The sequence below is a fragment of the Chrysemys picta genome, chromosome 14, assembly GCF_011386835.1.
Source record: "Chrysemys picta bellii isolate R12L10 chromosome 14, ASM1138683v2, whole genome shotgun sequence".
Classification (NCBI taxonomy): domain Eukaryota; kingdom Metazoa; phylum Chordata; order Testudines; family Emydidae; genus Chrysemys; species Chrysemys picta.
The window spans coordinates 15,422,634-15,441,838 of record NC_088804.1 but is presented as its reverse complement, the minus strand read 5'-3'; the positions used below and the strand labels follow the sequence as shown (position 1 = coordinate 15,441,838).

Genomic DNA, 19,205 nt, shown 5'->3' with positions numbered 1-19,205 from the left:
TAAAAATGAATACTTGCATTTTCTCTGACCTTGGCTTGGTAAACACTGCCACCTCCCAAATGCAACAAGACCCCCTTTGAACCCCGGGAGGAATTCCCAAGCCCTTTCACCCCCCCCCAGAAGAGCCAAGAAAGGAAACTAACAGCTAGTCAAACAACATGCACAAACCTCTTAAGAACAGGATTGGATTTTTGGTGTTTGTTTTTAAAAATTAAGAACTACATCTGGAACTTAGAGCAAGTCCCAAAATCGCTTTCTTACAAGCAAACAAAAGCAGCTGGGGTTAGTACAGAGAAGTCCACAAACCGGTAAGAAATAACCCTAATCGTGTCTAGCTAAACATTCTGATCTACTTACATGTTTGGAGTTCTAGGCATGATCTGATGACTTATCATACCTGGCATGGCTGCTCTGACCCTCCAGCCCAGAGAGAGCAGACAAAGACAGAAGTTGTTTCCCATTGGCTCTTTTGGTTAGGTGCCCACCTTTTAACCCTTTACAGGTAAAGCAAATAAAGAACTGCTACCAAGAGGGATTTTACAGCTAACTGGCTGGGTGTCCCTCAAAGAGCTACTCCCTCTTCCCCATCACAAATGCTGAATCCTAAACATCTTTGCACACACAGTTCTGAACACGGTTGGCATGCAGAAAGATAAACAGTCACCTAAGCCCCAACTGGTGCCTTGTTATGGGGCTATTATGAATACATTAGAGAGCCATAGAATGCTACAGCTACTAAGGATGAAATCCTGATTGTACCTCCACAAATGCCAGTGTTTGGCTACTAGGGTATCACTCAGTCTACAACAACAAGTCTACTTAGCAGTGGCCAGTAAGAAACTTTCACCTTTAAAATGTGCAATAGCGTCTTCCTCAGCTACTGTGGCTCTTTCTACTTAGCAACCTAGTAAAACAAGCAGCTCTGTTCAGATTCACTGTTACTCAAATCCTGAAGTGGTAATAGTGAAATGATCCGATTTTTGATACTATTAAATGGTAGAATGCTGAGTAACAGCAGAGACTGTTCAAGTGAGAGCCAGAGTCCTTCCCTGCACCCCAAAAGAGGATGGTAGACTAGGAGAGGCATCATGCAACAGGGAAAACCCTTTCAGCCACAGGACCTTAGGGGCCAGTCCTCACTACTGCTGCAACAATGGCAACTTATGTTGGTTACATACAATCTTGCCTTCACCTTTAATTGCCAGCATCTCTGAAAGTTTAGTAATTTCATGCACCACATGCTTGGAAAATGATAGCTCATATTTTGGTTGCTCTTTTATGGAAGTGCATGATTTAAGGAAATCTGTCAACGAAAGGACACCTTTACCAATAAGACTACATTTATTACCTCCGACGTGTTCACATTGATGTGGAATGCAGAGCTTTAACATTTTCTTTCAAAATGTCAGTAAGTGTTGCTATGATTTGCGCTTTGTATAGAATATTTGACAGGAACCTTGAATTGCAAACTGTAAGTGTACCACAAAGAGTAGATTATAAATCTAGGAACCATTAGGTCAAAAGGCAAACCACCACCAACAGGGCTCCTTCCTTGTACAAGACAGAGTGGTATAGACTTGGTCTTTATCTTAGGATTTGTTTTAGAAAGAGACCTGCTTGTATAAAGGTGGGAGGCTAGTCTTTATTGGTTTATAGTTCTGATAATGCATTTTAAGCCATGAAAGTTAGGCCTCTTTGTAAAACAGAAACCTTCAGTTGTAAGCCCCCAAGGAATTCTAGAAATATCTTTATTGAAACTGATTTTGTTCATAGGCACTTCAAACTTTGAGAACATTAATGGTTAGAAGTAACCCATATCTTCTGTAAAACGTTTTCCAACTCATGTTTCCTATTCCTTTTTGTCCTCTAGTGCTTAAGATAAATGTCTGAAAGGAAACTTATTTGCACATTGTATCTAAACGCAAGCCCTTCCTAAAATAGCTGCACGATACTTTGGTGAACGGTAAGATGTACAAATACCGTAAAGTCATATGATATAACTGATTGAATATAAAATATTGCGGTTAGTGGGCAGGATTAGCTATCTGGCCATGCTTAAGCAACTCTTTACCAAACTCAAAAAGACAAGAACAAACTAAGGATGATTAAGGAACAGCAAGCCCATGCCTTATTTGAAGAGCATTTAGGTTTAAATGACTAATTTAAAAGTAAACACAGGAAGGAGAAGTGTTTGAATTCCTCAAACTTTCAACCCCTATGTAACCCCGAGGGAACTAAAGGGATCTCAGAAAAATGAGCCGAATAACTAACAAACAAAATTTAAAGTTAAATTATCTTTTAAAAGGTCCCGAGAATTTCCCTACCACAGAGACAAGAGCAATGTAACAAGAAGTCAAAGTATTATGACCCTGCTGCATATTCAGGAGCAGAAGATGCTAGCATGTGAGCTAATGAGGTGACAGCAGCTGATGGATTAATTCAAATATCCGCTAAATCTCTAGGAGATGGGTCTTCTACCTTCAGTGAGACTATGGAAACTAAGACAGATTCACGCTTGTTCTATTAAACTCAGACTCTCTTGTACAGAGTCTTGGTTCAGACAGTGATTTAATCTCAACACCTTTACAAATAAGCAAACAGCAGCAGCAAGACAATCAACCACAGCATCACGGAACAGAAACTTTCTAGCCCAGCACTGCTTCTGCAACATGACACCACTGGTGAGCTGGAGTTCACAAAAGCACTGCCAAGGGATTTAAAACATTTCAAGAAAAATATTTAAATGCTATCATCTAAGTTGCTTCCAGCTTCTCCCATTAAATACCAGATAGTGTATTCAGGAGACATCAGCTAACCTTGGTGAACAGAAATTTGGGACATAGTTTAAATGCAAGATTCTTACTATTCATTATGTCTGAACTCTTCCGCTTCTTTTAAGTAATCTATTTAGATGAGTCTCTGGTTTCACAGGCCTCCTTAGTTAAGATCACTCACCTTTGCCCACTTATAAACTTCCTAAGATACCCAAGCTAAACCAAACAGGATTCACCAGCTCAAATTAAATTTCCCCATCTATATTAGCCAGTTGAGATATCTATTTAGGATATATTGAGACAGGGCCCATTGCTGGTTTGGGGAATATCATCATTAGGTTTTAGTTCACCTAAAGAAGAGTTTTCCACCACAACATACCCCTCTTAAGGTATAATCTTTATTGAAAACTCTCCACAGCAGGACATGCAGAAGAGATTGTAACCGAAGTAACCATTGTTTATTGCTTGAGTTTTTAGTCTGTTTCTCACTTTTCCTTTCTTCAATATTAAAACCTAAGAATGGCCATACTGGGTCAGACCAATGGTCCATCCAGCTCAGTATCCCGTCTTTAAACAGTGGCCAATGCCAGGTGCTTCAGAGGGAATGAACAGAACAGGTAATCAAGTGATGATTCCCAGCTTCTGGCAGACAAAGTCTAGGGGTCAGGGCCAGCTCTAACTTTTTTTGCCCCCCGAAGCCCCGCCCCATGGGGAAACAAAAAAAACCCTCCAGCGCTGCCCCGCCAAACAAACAAACAAAAACCTGAGCACCGCCCTGCCCCAAGCACATGCTTAGTCCGCTAATAGCCACTGATGGAACTATCCTCGATGAACTTATCTAGTTATCTTTTGAACCCTGTTATAGTCTTGGCCTTCACAACAGCCTCTGACAAGGAGTTCCACCATGTTGTGTGAAGAAATACTTCCTTGTTTTAAACCTGCTGCCTAGTAATTTCATTTGGTGACCCCTAGTTCTTGTGTTGAGGAGGAGTAAACAGCATTTCCTTATTTACTTTCTCCACACCACTCAATTGTATAGACCTCTATCATATTCCCCCCCCCCCCCCCCCAAGTCATATCTTTTCCAAGCTGAGACATCCCAATCTTATTAATCTCTCCTCCCATGGAAGCTATTCCATACCCCTAATCATTTTTGTTACCCTTTTCTGTACCTTTTCCAATATACCTTTTTTGATTTTGGGCGACCAGATCTGCACACAGTATTCAAGAGATGGGTGTACCATGCATTTATATAGAGGCATTTGATATTTTCTTTCTTATTATCTATCCCTTTCCTAATGATTCCCAACATTATTAGCTTTTTTGACTGCCGCTGCACATTGAGTGGGTGTTTTCAGAGAACTATCCACAATGACTCCAAGCTCTCTTTCTTGAGGGGTAACAACTAACTAATTGACACCCCATCATTTTTATGTATTGTTGGGAATGTTTTCCCATGTGCATTACACTTTGCATTTATCTACATTGAATTGCATCTGACATTGTGTTGCCCAGTCACGTGAGATCCTTTTGTAGCTCTTCCCAGTCTGCTTTGGACTTAACTATCAAGTAATTTTGTATCTGCAAATTTTGCTACCTCACTGTTTACCCCTGGTCCCAGTAGAGGACCTGGGGGACACCGCTATTTACTTTTCTCCATTCTGAAACCTGACCATTTATTTGACCCTTTGTTTCCTATCTTTTAACCAGCTATCAATCCATGAGAGGACTTTCCCTCTTATCCTATGACAACTTACTTTGCTTAAGAGCCTTTGGTGAGGGACCTTGTCAAATGCTTTCTGAAGATCTAAGTATAATATATCCACCGTATCACCCCATCCACATGCTTGTTTATTCCCCCAAAGAATTCTAGTAGATTGAGGTGCATGATTTCCCTTTAGGGAAGTCTCAACATGGTTTTCCTAACAAATTATGTTCATAATTCTGTTCTGCACTATAGTTCCCATTTACCAGTTTACCCAGGACTTTACTTACCGGCCTGTAATTGCTGGGATCGCCCTCTGGAGCCTTTTTTAAAAATTGACATCACATTAAGTTATCCTCCAGTCATCTAGTACAGAAGCTGATTTAAATGATAAGTTACATAACCAGTTAGTAGTTCTGCAATTTCACATTTAAGTTCCTTCAGAACTCTTGGGTGAATCCTATGTGGTCCTGGTGACTTATTACTGTTAAATTGATACATTTGTTCCAAAACCACCTCTACTCACACCTTAATCTGGGACAGTTCCCCAGATTTGTCATGTAAAAAGAATGGCTCAGGTTTGGGAATCTCCCTCATCCTCCAAGACCACTGCCAAGAATTCATTTATTAAGAATATTTTTGACTTTCTGCTTGTTTCTAATCCTGGTGTTCCCTAAGGCATAGCAAGAACCCCATGTGACTAATAGTGTGGGAGGGGGTGACACATCCTAAACTGGTACTATTTCTGATTTATCCCCAATATTACTAAAAATGTACAGTCTTTAGAAAGTTACTTAGCACTCAACATCCCTTTCTACCTCACAGGGGGCTGGGGGTTTGAAACTGCTCATGGAGATGGTGATGAAAGTGCATCCAAAGCAGAGACCAGGGAGGGCAATCTGGTTAGAACCCCCATGTTGGCAGCAGCTGAGAGTGGGATTTTAAGCAGGGTGACTAATGGTGGACCCCTCACCTGAGCTTCTGTAATAGGTGCACGTCCTCTATCTATTGTGCTGGAGAGATTTACCTTGCCTCTGTGACTGATAATCCACCTAACGCCTTGTAATTGTTTAGAAATCTCAAATTTGGAATCTCTACATTCCATTTCCAATTTAATGAAATGGTCCAATCTCCCCAAGAAATCTGTACCACATAGTGTGTTTGGTCAAGAGCATTTCAGATCCATTTTTACCTCCATACACAATTCTAAGTCGTGAAAAACTCCCTTTCTGAAATTGGTGAGTCTTACAGGCCTGAATGAAACTGCAAACACCAGTAAAGAATGAGGCACTGTTCTCAAGACCTGGATAAGCTATACCTTGGGCCAGTAAATTAAGACACTAGAAACATCACAGTACCCTTCCCCCCCATAAACCAAAAACAAAACACCAACTCTTTTCTGGGCAGGTCTCAATAAAATTGCATTTGGCCCTGTTCAGTTTAAAGCTTTTAGTACAGGATCACTGGAATCCACACCAATTACTGCATTTCTACTTTAAAGAAGAGGATATGAACTTTGACTAGTGGCCAAAGTCTATTTGGGCAAACCCTAATATGACTGCAATGTAAAGCTTGCAAAGCACCTCTTAATTTGGGAGTTGTCACAACCACCACTGAGAACAACAGGCAAAAAGAGGCTGTCATAACCTATGTAGGACAAACTGTTGAATGCCAAATAATTGTTTTCCAACATTATTGAAAATGTACACTTTAGAGAAACAAGATGTGGTAAGAGCCTCTCTCTCTCTGAATGCCAATACAGGGATTGACACCCACCATTTTAGTCACATGGAGTTCATTACCACACCAATTAAAAGGTATGCAAAGTAATCAATTAAGTATAACTATACTATCTTAAGGAAAGATAAGCAAAAAATACCCAAACAAAAAACAAAAACAAGAAAAAAAAAAAAAAGGTCACTTCAGCATGGCTTGCTGCAGCAAGCTTGGAGTGGCCCACCTCTGGCAAGGATAGTCTTCTCTTTGGTACAAGACCACCAAAATTAGTAGTGAGTACCATCTTAGTGTCTCTCAGATAACAGTCTATAGCTGGCGGAAATCATTTCATTTAAGGGCACAGGAGTCCTGTTTGGTTTATCCTGGATAACCTAAACAGTTTATAAATAGATAAAGGTGAGTAAACTTAAATACTTAATTTGGATTTTATAGGGTTTAGTTAAGTCAAAAAGACAGTCAAGTAGCTTTCTTGTAACAGGCAAATTACAAGAAATTTGGGGAGGGATAGCTCAGTGGTTTGAGCATTGGCCTGCTAAACCCAGGGTTGTGAGTTCAATCCCTGAGGGGGCCACTTGGGGATCTGGGGCAAAATCAGTACTTGGTCCTGCTAGTGAAGGCAGGGGGCTGGACTTGATGACCTTTCAAGGTCCCTTCCAGTTCTAGGAGATGGGATATCTCCATAAAAAAAAAAAAAAAAAAAAAAATTAACTAAAAACTAAAAGAATCTTCAATCAGAATTAAATCCCACTATTTCGCTGCTTCTCCCTGGTTAGCCTCCATCTTCCCACCAAGAATAAATGGGCTAAAGAATTTGGTGATAGATTAATATCCCAATTATAGTAAACTTTTATTGTAATGGAATATTGAAGTGTTACTACTTTGTCAGTGCTTTGGCTAACTTTCATCTTACCAATTCTTGTTGAAATCTAAGGTTGATGCGTCTTAAAGTTGTTGTATGGCTATTTTCTCCTTAGCTGTCTTGCTTATATAACAGCTGAGAAGAGGAAAGAGGCTGTTGCATGGAGTTGAGGGATGTCAGATGAGCAGGACCTGCTGGCTCTCTCAATTCAGAGACCTTATATCCTTTTTCCTAAAATTTCATGAAAGGCAGCGAGCACAGATTTTTTCAGGGATGTGTCTAGAGTTAACTGCTCTCATCCTTTTACTGGCTCAATGCCTTTGTGGGTTGGACTTAGTAAGATCATCTTGTGATTATGTCGTCTGTTTAATATATATGCAATATGCTCCTTATTGCTTTTGTTTCTTGTGGTTGGAAATTCTGAGAATACCTTTAGAAATTAGAGTTTTATCTCATTAGTCATTTTGAGATATTTCTTCAGTTCCATCAGAGTTTAAGAGGAGTTGAAATTCTGCTTAATTAAGTCCACATCATTTTCAAGTCAGATTGTGTGTGCAGTTCTCAAAACACTTCTTTAAGACAACCCAGATTCTTTAAACTTGAATAGTCATTAAGGAAGTCACTGTCCTTTTTTCTTAACTCTTTGGAGAGGTAACTCTGAGTTGGGTGAAGAAATTGCTTAAAGTATCGCTAGATTACAAATTCATTTCCCAATATGAATATTAACTATTTGTATTAATTCCTAGTCTTATCTCAAGATTACATTAATATATTTATACATATGCATCTATTCACAACATTATGAAGTTATAACATCAGATGGTTGCATTTAAACAACATGTATATTTGCAAATGTTTTGTAAATTTACATTTTAAGGAGGCTTGTCATATTTAAGCCTCTAAAGAATTATAATGTTTGCACTTCTGAGAGAAGTATGAGTTTGTTAGGAGTAAAACATGTCTTCTGTAAAACATTTGCCAATCAAGGTTTTCTAGACCTTTGAAGGCTTATAGAGTGCTTACAAAACAAGTTAGTTACTTTCAGCAAGAATTCTGCAGAGGTTTAACTAGAGATTTTTCTTTGCAGGATTGGGGGGGGAGGGGAGGATAAAGGAAAGCTCAATTTTACAAACTTCCCATGTATCACCCCTTTCTTGCACCATTGCATGCTTCTAAAGTCAGGAATTTCTAAAAAACAAAAATTTCTTGAAAGTTCAGATTTTGAGCTAAGATGTCTAAAGTTGGTATAGATAAGAACCATGTCCTGTTCTTTGAGACAGAATTTGTTGTCTATTTGCCTTGAGAGCCTTAGATTTATGACCTGTCGTTTATAAATAGCAATTAAAAGCGGATTTTTAGGGTTTGTGTAAGCCGGGTGTAATAAACATGTTTTTATGGCTAAAGGTGTGTTATCTTCCCTGACACTTGACTTGTCACTAGTTGACAGAAACCTCCTGGTATGTCTTTGTTAGCCTGATATTTCAATTAATAAAACAAGTCACCAAAATAAGTATTGTTATATTCTCCAAGCATCATGGGTCTAAACATAATTGTAGTTATCTTTTAAAATTCAGATAAGGCACTAGCAAGTTTGTAATGGCCCATTATTACAAAGAGTAATTGTATTAACCATTTTTGTATCAATATTGAGCTCTATCCCCTACATGTACCAGCTGGCTAACAGTGCAGTTTGATATACAAGGGCAATGCCAAATGGAATAGAAAAGAGACCAAACCATGTTAAGGGACAAAGAGTGACTGTGTAATTCAATATAATAGAAAATGAGAGCCAGAATTACTCTAGCCTATCTTTACAAGTGCAACACTGCACGAACAGAACATTGCACACAGTTCTGGGGATTCCCCTAGCAGCAGGCAATTGATTAGCTATGTCGTTCAGTTTGAGAGAGAATGAAATAAGAAAAGATGAAAAGCACTAAATATATAGATATACACAATAGACCTTCCATTAATCACTTTGGCAAAGTGTTTGAAGGTCAGGATACCAAGGAGTATGGAATGAAACAAATGCAAAGTTATACTCATCAGGAGATATTTCCTTAATGTGTTAGGCAGACTCATTTCCTTAAGAAAATGGAGAAAACCTGAGAGACTGGGCTAGGCATGCCAAAAAAAGGATCTGAAGAGCAATGAGCAAAAAAGAGAACAAAAACAGCAAACTTTTAAGTACATATGAAGCAGGAAACCTGCCATACCATCAGTGGAGCCACTGCATGATCAAGGTGCTGAAGGAGCACTCAAAGAAGAGAAGGCCATTGCAGAGAAGCTAAATGAATGTTTTGCATCAATCTTCACTGCAGAGGATATGGGGGAGATTTCCACACCTGAGCAATTCTTTATATATGTGATCAATCTGAGGAACTGTCTAACTGTCTTCTCCCCCCCCCCGCCCCCGTACCCCCATGGCACTCCCCCAGCCACCCCAAGATTTATTCAAGGATATATAGTAAAAGTCATGGACAGGTCATGGGCTGTGAATTTTTGTTTACTGCCCGTGACTTTTACTAAAAATACCCATGATTAAAACATAACCTTACTAATAACCCTCTGTTTCCTAAGATAGTCAAGGACACAACCCTCATGCGCTGGGTGTCCCTAAACCTCCAACTGCCAGAAGCAAGGAGTGGACAAGGACTGGATCACTTGATAATTGCCCTGTTCATTCCCTCTGAAGCATCAGAAGACAGGATACTGGGGTAGACGGACCATTAGTCTGTCCTAGTTGGGCCATTCTCATGCTCTAGGAAGCATATTTTTGTGGCTAAGGCAATAGACTAGAAGTCACAATGGTCCACCCACAACTTCCCTAGTTCTGGAAGAGGTAGAGTGAACAGAAGAGAAACTACACTTAGAGGTTTTAAGCTTAAAGACAGGTAGTTACTCATGCGTACCACACACATATTGGATATGTTCCCAGAAATATTTAATATTTTCAATGCCCCTTTAGTGTTTAATACAAAGATCGCTGCTACTCTGTTTACAACACTGTTCAACAGCTTACCCCAAACTAGTAAATGTAAGGCTCAGCATACCCATTTCATCCACTATCAGAACTGGGCTGAGACATTAGTTTTGCTGTTCATTATGATCCTAGGCTAGGGTATAAGTATAGGCTTATCTGCTTCCAAAAGTCATATCTACCTGGTGCAACATGTGGTAATCTGGTATATTAAACAGAGGAAGAAAGGATAAGACACTTACTAAAAACACATGAGGAGTTGGACAGCAATGACAGTTTCACAGTTTAAAATTGAGCTAGAAAGGTTAGCTTTGCCATTTGTCCAAACTAAAATTTACCACTTGTAAGTCTCTTATAAGGAAGAGGCACTACTCGAAAGACCTTGCACTTTCTACATAGACTAAACCTCTTTTGAGCAAGAAAAGCTGGTTAGGATAGTAGGCTCATCCCAGATACATATTTTATTCTATAGACATTAATCCAGTCATGGCATCTACATAGCCCATCTTTCCATTTAAAGTTTTAAAACAAGGTGAAGTAGAAGATGGATGTGAAGGAAAACTCTTACTTCATGCAACCTAGGAACTTTTTTCCTTCCTCCCTCCCCCTGGTCTTTAGCCAGGGAGAACACTCAAAATTGAAATGGAGCAAAATATGGAGTTACAATGCTGTTCTAACCAAAAATACTAGCCCTTCCCTCTTTAACAAAGAGATTATCAGTAAAATTACTTACCCCCTTTCCTCAAGGATTCAGAAGTAGCTTTGTCTTGTCTTTTCTGAAGAAAACAGAGATGCAGGCACTCCTTAAGTCTGTATTGATAGCATACAAAGCCAGTAACCTTTTCATGAGGACTGTGAGCTAAAACTGAGCCACTTTCTGCTGTGTTCTAGTGACTGGAAAGAGCACAGCTGACACAGATTTCCCATTAAGAAAAGCAATCACCAGGGATGAGCCTGATGCCTTGATGGAGAACACCTGGAAAATAACTACCTGCAAGCCCTTACAGCACTGACAGGAGTGTGCTCTGTAACTCATTTCATGCCCCCCCAACTCACTAAGCCATCAAGGGGGTTCTTTGCACTTCTCTCCCCATCCCTGCTACATAGAGAAGGATGCAAATCCATGTTTTTTGGGGATCCTGGACAGCAAGTAGAGATTTTGGGGGGTGACTGGGAACTAGGAATCCATTCTTACCCTAATTTATAGTATGAGGCAATGGCTTGCTCAAGGACATATTAAGTCAGTGTGAGAGCAGGGAATTGGAGACTATGCTAGTTTCACTGTCAGTGGGTAACCTATCCATTAAATATTCCCTTCTCCCTATTCTCAGAGAATGGGAGGGGGATCAGGGCAGGGGCACTAGAGGGGAGCAGGGGGCAAGCTCTGGGCAGCGCTTACCTCAAGCAGCTCCCAGAAACAGTGACATGTCCCCTCTCTGGCTCCTACATGGAGGTGCGGCCAGGCCGCTCTGCACACTGCCCTGTCTGCAGGCGCCACCCCTGCAGCTCCCATTGGCTGTGGTTCCTGGCCAATGGGAGCTGTGGGGGTGGTGCTTGGGGCAGGAACAGCATGCAGCACCTCCTGGCTGCCCCTACACATAGGAGCTAGAGGGAGGACATGCCACTGCTTCTGAGAGCCATGCAGAGTGGGGCAAGACCCCACTCTCCAGCTGGAGTGGAGAAAACCCCAGACACTGCTTCCCGGTGGGAGCTCGAGGGCCTGATTAAAATGTCTGGAGGGCCAGATGTGGCCCCTGCACCATAGTTTGCCCACCCCTGGATTAGAGGCAAAAGTGTTTTTATTGTTTTCAGTTTATTAACGTAGCTGAGACACATGCAAAAAAAGTAGTAAAAAAGGCAAGCCCTGTCCATAGTTAGGGCCCTACCAAATTCATGGCCATGAAAAACATGTCACAGATTGTGAAATCCAATCTTTTGTGTGCTTTTACCCTATATTTTACAGATTTCACAAGGGAGACCAGTGTTTCTCAAATTGGGGATCCTGGCCCAAAAGGCAAGTGCACGGCGGGGTCATAAGCTTATTTTTTTTGGGGGGGGAGGATAGGTCATGGTATTGCCACCCTTACTGCTGCCTTCAGAGCTGGGTAGCTGGAGAGCAGCAGCTGCTAGCCAAGGACCCAACTCTGAAGGCAGCACCCAGCCAGCAGCAGCGCAGAAGTAAGGGTCATAATACCATATCATGCCATACCACCCTTACTTCTGTGCTGCTTCCCATCAGAGCTGGGCAGCTGAAGCGTAGTAGCTGCTGACTGAGGGCCAAGCTCTGCAGGCAGCAGCGCAGAAGTAAGGGTGGCAATACCATACCAGGCCATCCTTACTTCTGCACTGCCGCTGGCGGCTGCTCTGCCTTCAGAGCTGGGCTCCTGGCCAGCAGCTGCTGCTCTCTAGCTGCCCACCTCTAAAGGCAGCGCCACCCCCAACAGCAGCACAGAAGTAAGGGTAGCAGTACCCGCAACCCCACTCCAATAATGTTATGACCCCCCACACACAACACTCCATTTTGGGTCAGGACCCCTACAATTACAACACTCTGAAATTTCAGATTTAAATAGCTGAAATCATTAAATTTACTATTTTTTAAATCCTGACTGTGAAATTGACCAAAATGGATCCTGAATTTGGTAGGGCCTTATCAATAGTACAGCTTCCAGCTGCTGCTATAGCTGGGGATACACATATAGGGATTATGAATTTTCCCAGCATCGAGAAGGAAGGGTGTAAACACAAGGCATAATCAGTAACTTGTCTCAAAGGAACAGTTGTTGATGTGTCTCTGCCTGATCAGGCATCTAGTTTTTGCAGGTCACTCTCACAGCAGGGGGAGGAGGGTGGAAGAGAGCCTGGTTAAAATAGGAAAGTGTGACCAACATCATAGTACTCCCAAGTTTGTAAGAGCACTTTTAGTAACGGAACCTGAGATTACTCTATTTGACTCGGTCCCTTTATAGATGGGGAGGGTGAGGTACAAGACCAACATTATTATGTGTTGCAGCACATGTAATGGAAGCACTAGGCTCCTGCTGAAGGCAACTGCTAACAGTTACTTAGCCCTTGTTAAACCAGGACACTGATTCAGAACTCCCTATTGGGGTTTATCAGTCTAAGTTTAGGCATCCACTGCTTATTTCCTCTCCCCTAGGACAGGAATGGTTTAAGTTCCAGCAAACATCTAGTTTTAAGCACTTTTTTAGATTCACACTGACTTTGGAAAAGTGCTATATTTATTTTGAAGGCAGAAGAGGTTGAATTTACATGTTGTAGAAATGGACTTCTAAGTTTAGGTCCCATCTATTCTGATTTGAAGCAGACTCATCTGTTGGCCTCAAACTCAAAACAGGCTTATACCTTCTACTGCTGGGGGAATTCTGCACAAAAACGTTAAAGATTCTGCATACGAATATTCTAAAATTCTGCACATTTTTTGTCAAAACACCACTCTATAATCACACCAGTTTCAATTTTGGTAATTTATTTCAAAATACCTGTAAGCAAATATGTCTAACTACAGACACACAAAAAATTGCCCCATTAGTAGAGTTAAAGAAACTCCTATGACAACCCAGTTCCTGTTTCTCTGCCCCCTCCCCTTCAGAGCCCAGCCATGGGGTGCCCACTCCCAACCCCTGCACACACCTATCTAGAGCCCAGCTGCAGGGTGCTCCCCCAACCCAGACACCCACATGTCCTCCTTCCCAGAGCCCAGGGATCCAGAGGGAGAAACAGCATGATGCTGGGTCCCAGGCTTGTACGGAGTTTCCTGCACGCCACCTCCTTCCTTCAGGGCATGTGGAGAACTTCAACGGCCAGGAACCCTCCATCTTTCTCCCCCCCTTTCCCAACAGTGTCTTCTATTTGCAAGCTGTGCTCTGCCAGCTCCTGGAGGCCCTAGTAGCTGCCAGAAGCCCATAGTTGTGGGGAGGGAGGAAGAAATTGTGCATTGTGCAGAATTCCCACAGAATAACCTTCAACTGTACAATCCAGGAGAATCTCTTGGGACGCTTGTGAACTGACTACAGATGAAGACTGCTCACTAATGCTACTACATGGACCCTACTCTTGCTTGTGTCACATTATCCATTAACAGAGAATTGCTGCTTTAAGTATGTTTTCCTCTGACATGATTTCAGCAAAGTCACCTTAAACTTTGTTCTTCCCTCAGTAATGTATTTTGAGGGATTCTCTCAATGTACACACATCTTCTTGAAATAACTTGGTTTATGGATATACCTATTCTGCTAATGAACAAAAGCAAATCCATCTCTTCAGTTCACCATAAGTTGATACAAGTTACTTTTCAAAAATAATTGTCAATTAACATCTCACTTACAAAGTATTGCTTAGGAAGTGGGAGCAAGGTCTTTACCTTGCTCTAGCTCCTTTACATGGCATACACAGACCCTAGAAGCCCCAGTTTTGGCAGAGGGAGCTTTTCCCAAACTGCAAGAACTGAGAAAGACAGCTGTTAAACTGTTGTCTGGGACCACCCTTGCAAGCCCTGGTGTAGGGGGCATGCCAGGCCTTGGGCACTCCTGAAACCCAAGGCAGACCCATGAGACTAATGTAATTTAGACTGGCCTGGGGCAAGCCCCGATAACCCAGCATTAGAAGGGCCCTTAAAAAGGTCTTAAAAAGCAATCTCACCCAATATGTATTTGCCACCTAGCTACCAAGATAAAAAGCTTCAATACATCTGTCAGAGTTAAAGTTGTGTTGGGAGGGAACAGGCACTTTTGTCTACTAGATACATTCCTATTGGAGCAACTGCTTAGAAGTTGTGGTATAGTCTCCCTGATTAGAACTTGAAGTCAAGAGTGGATGGATTGTATGTGTGTGTGTGTGTGTGTGTATGAACATACACACACCTCTCTCTCGATATAATGCGGTCCTCGGGAGCCAAAACAAATTAATCTTACTGCGTTATAGGTGAAACCGCGTTATATCGAACTTGCTTTGATCCACTGCCCCACCCCCTGGAGCACTGCTTTACCACGTTATATCTGAATTCGTGTTATATCTATATGCTCTAGTTCAAAGAGGAATTAATTCAGGCAAGTCTTATAGCCTTTGTTATGCAGGAGGCTATGCACTTGCTGATCGGAATGGTCACTTCTTGCTTTAATCTAGGGTAGCAGTAGTAGTGTAGGATTTGTGATGCCTTTAAACTATTTGTTTCCTTGCTTTTAAGGAAGTGTTTGAGTTTTTTAGAATGACGAGAACTTGTCATTTAGCAACTTTAAAACAAATTAAAATAAAGAATTCTATAGGATATGGGAAGCCACTACTTCTTGTAACCTGGTAACATGTTTTGTATTAAACCATTACTACTATGAGAAATTAAGAAGGGTAGAGTCTCCCAAAAAAAAAAAAAAAAAAGTGAGCATGAGAAGCAAAGCAGGAGTACTGGCTGTGGAGTCTGGAAACTGGAACTGAAGCAGGTATGTCAGTGTACGAGAAAAGGTTAAACAGAAAACAGACCTTGTCAGACTGCCTCACATTAAAGGATTAGTGTCAAAAGGTAAAAATCTCCAATTTGAAACCTTTGTTCACACACACAAGACTAAGGATTCCTTTTAGTACCCTGGACAAAGCACGTAGGTAAGACTAATTTATGTACAAAGATGATATCTATAACATACAATCTGATGTCTTCATACCAACAACTACTTTGATATTTGTTTCAAGACTACTGTGTAGTTAACAAAGGAACAATGCAGCAAGGTTAACATGATTTTTTTTATTTTTTAAGATGTCACTATTAACACACATTAGCCAAACTAGCCTAGTAATCCCTGCAGTCTTAACACATAGGAAGTCTAACATCCTCTAAGATTTTATTAGATCAAAACCACCAATAAAAGCTGATTTTTAGTGTTTATGTAATAAAAGCCTAGTAAACCTAACACTCTGCTCTCATCTTGTCAGACTAATGTGTGCTTTAGTGACAACATCCATTTGCAAGTCAGTAATATATCATATGCCGAGTGCCAATCTCAGCTCTGCCTTTCTTGAAAGTGCTAGTTGGAGTCACTGAACCCGCTATTTACAATTTAAAATCCTAATGTATTTACAATAGAAACCAATGTATTTAAAAATCATTAAATATATAGTGTTTAACTCTGCTATATTAGTTTATAGGAACACAGCTTACCTCTGGCATCAGTTTTTCCTGCTAATACTTCTGCCAGTTTAAGATTCAAAATTGCTATTCCTGAAAGGAAAATAAAAGCTTAGACAAACCCTCCAGGCATTTTGGAGCCCTGGGAGTTACCATCCTAGGCAGTCTTCATTAATAGAATTACTGCAATGTTTAGAGATACTTCCATCCTCCAGGCTGCTGTTAAAACTTAATGCATATGTAAAACACTGAGAAGAGTCCACAAAAATCCATTGAGCAGGTTTACTTGAGTCACTGCTATCGTTCAGTTTTTACTAATCCATTGTCAAGAAGGAAACTGCTAGTTTGCCGTTTCTCTCTCCGTTACATTCCCTCCACCTACAGAAAGTGTTTTGTGCATCATGGTCCAGAAGAATTAGGTAGGCATGGTCTTCTCTTCTTTACTGAAAGGCTGCACTGAACCAGGCTTTACCCAGGACAGCCCAGACACCTGCATGCTTTTGCAGTGCTGATCTTCTGGCTTCTTCTAGGCAGAACAAAGTGAGAGTCAGAAACCACTACATTTTTTTTTTTTTTTTTTTTTAAACACCAAAGAAGTATAAAGTTGTTTTTTTGTTGGGTATTTTTACATTTGGCAGATCTTCATACCTGTCCTTGCCTCTCAGACAGGGACACTATTATAAATGCATGCACTGGAAGCTAGCTACTATTTTTAAGGATATGTTGCTAGCCTGGCAATCTGAAAGCCGCTACACATTGCTAATGCCATAGACATGCAAAGTATGACATTAGGAATCTCAATGCTGCAGTACATTTTTGCTACTCTACTCTGCACCTAAAGCAGAAAGCTGGGTGGTTTTTTTTGTTTGTTTGGTTTTTTTAATAATTTTTATTCTGTTCTGTTGAGGCCCATTCCGAACACCCTATCATAGCAAGCATTTGCCACTTTACCTACCGAAGTTGTAGTCAAAAATAGAGTCAATCCCATTTACAGCTAAGCAAAGGTACACTAACAGTAAGACAGTTTGTTCTGTTTTTTACTTCAAGTTGGTCCTATTATAGTTACTCATCCACCAGTATAGTGGTACTACTGTATAGGATCCATGGTTTGAAGATGGTAGCAGCTTTCCTGAAGGTTTCTGGACACCACAGCATCCTAGTGTGCTAGAGGCAGAGGGCACCCTACCAAACCCAGAGAGGATTCCAGAGTCCTAAATAAAATCAATCAGTCTTGTAGTAAGGGGTCCTCTAAACTGGTGAATGAGTATTAGAAGACAATGTAAGAGTAGAACACAAGATGCACCACTCCAAAACCTTACCTAACTGCTAAGTTAGATGTAGAAGTGAGAATGAGCAAGCAGAAGAAAGGACTGGAATTGAGGGAGATGGTAGATTAGGAAACTGCAGCTGGCAACAGGCAAGGGGCTAAGGCACCTTCTGAAGATTACATATTCACTTTAGTATCTAGCAAAGAATCAAAGGGAGATCAGGTTGTAGATTTCTGTATAGAAAGGATGTGTATCTCTATCCACCATGTTGCTGAGGATTGTGCAGTAGACTCCTCTTAGGCTTTTAGTATCAAGAGGCCTATGTGTACGCCCACTATGTCACATTTAAACAATGCGCCAGTTCTGCAGGATGACATACCTCACTGGATGGGAGAGCAGTGGAAGTTTCACATGCTGATATGCTTTCTGCCTGGCAATGCTAACTGATCCATGTGGGTATAAGTAGTGCCCCAACAGTAAAGCAGATCCTTGGCGGTAAGCCAGTGGTTTCTTAGTTCACCACAAAATTAATCTTGAAGTGTCAGCATGCTGGCAGAATCCCACAGAGTCTCCAGGAGGAAGGCGCCCTGAAATGTCTGTCAGGCAGTGACAACAAGGGCCTCTGGTAATGGTAGCTGCCAGTTCAAAACAGCAGGGGGGGGGGGGGGGAGGTGCTGGGAATACACACCCACACCCCCCCTCTGAAATCTGCTGCTGGGTTGCTGGCTGCAATGGGGATTTCAGTTTGAGGGCAAGAGATCCTGGGTGAAGTCCTCCTTAAAATTCAACGTGCCTGATCCTGTTCCCCCAAGTTTTTTGGGCACAGACAAATGCCTCCTGTTTTGAAGTAAGCTATTTTGGCTCACATCTAAAATCCACAAAGTCTCAATCTCATCAGTAGTAGGATTTAAGTAAAATGTATGTACAATATTTCAAGTTAATTGGCTAAGAGGTGGCAGAATGACACTAAAGACTCAGATCTCAGAGATTTTTTTTTTTTTGCTATTGGCATTTAATCAACTAAATGTTAGCTGTTAGCAATGTTTCTATAGAAAGCCTACTCTGACAAGATTAGTAGGAGGCATCAAATGACTGCTCGAGACCTAGGCTTCCATTTAAAAAGAATGAAGACTCACACACTTTTTTCTGCAGACTGACTTCTAGATGCAAGCCATTTACTAGGGAGGCTTGTTGTGAAGTTCATTCAGATGTGGCCCTGATGTACCTCAGTGGTGGTGGTGGTGGTGAGTCTCACCTCTACCACCAGCACAACCCCAAGCCTCCCTAGGTAGTCTTCTCTCCTGCAAATCTCAGTTGTTCCATAGAGTACAACTGCCTAATCTCTTTCCCAGGACCCGTAGAGTACATGAACAAGGTGGGGAGGGGGGCCAAACCAGAGAACTACAATGCATTTCTCAGGTTATCCTCCTGCAGCCTCAGAACCCCCAGAAGAGCAGTCTCACTCCAGCATCTGTTGTATGTTACTAAGAATACTGCCACGTAGCATGTAGAGCCAGCATATCATTGAGGCCTAATAGAGAACTAATGTTCAGGCCAGAGAACATGAGCACAAGAGCTGAGACTTTATGCATGGAGATGCAAATCTGAGCCTGCCGAGGAAGCAGCAGGGCCTGCCATCAGAAGCTTCTCAGAACAGCAGTCAGCAGCTGGTGGAGGGTTTTCCCCATGTCAGTCATCCTGCAAATCTGCAATGCATCAGGCAGGCAAGGATACCACCAACATAGG

At 41.4% G+C, this 19,205-nt stretch overlaps 1 protein-coding gene across 16 annotated transcripts in view; it reads right to left on the bottom strand.

Moving 5' to 3' along the window:
- AKTIP (AKT interacting protein) overlaps positions 1 to 19,205 on the bottom strand; it is a 45,205-nt gene that overhangs the window by 9,090 nt on the left and 16,910 nt on the right. For 7 of the 16 annotated variants that reach the window (XR_010592541.1, XR_006174956.2, XM_005289792.5 and 4 more), the window contains one exon: positions 15,796 to 16,717. Coding sequence is in view for 11 of the 16 variants with exons in the window: in XM_005289792.5 (XP_005289849.2) it covers positions 16,607 to 16,717 (111 nt within the window). In the remaining 5 variants the exon portion in view is untranslated. Of the gene's footprint in view, positions 1 to 10,788; positions 10,832 to 15,795; positions 16,718 to 19,205 lie in introns of those variants that run through there. The other 9 variants (XR_010592542.1, XR_010592540.1, XM_005289793.5 and 6 more) reach the window with 2 other exon arrangements.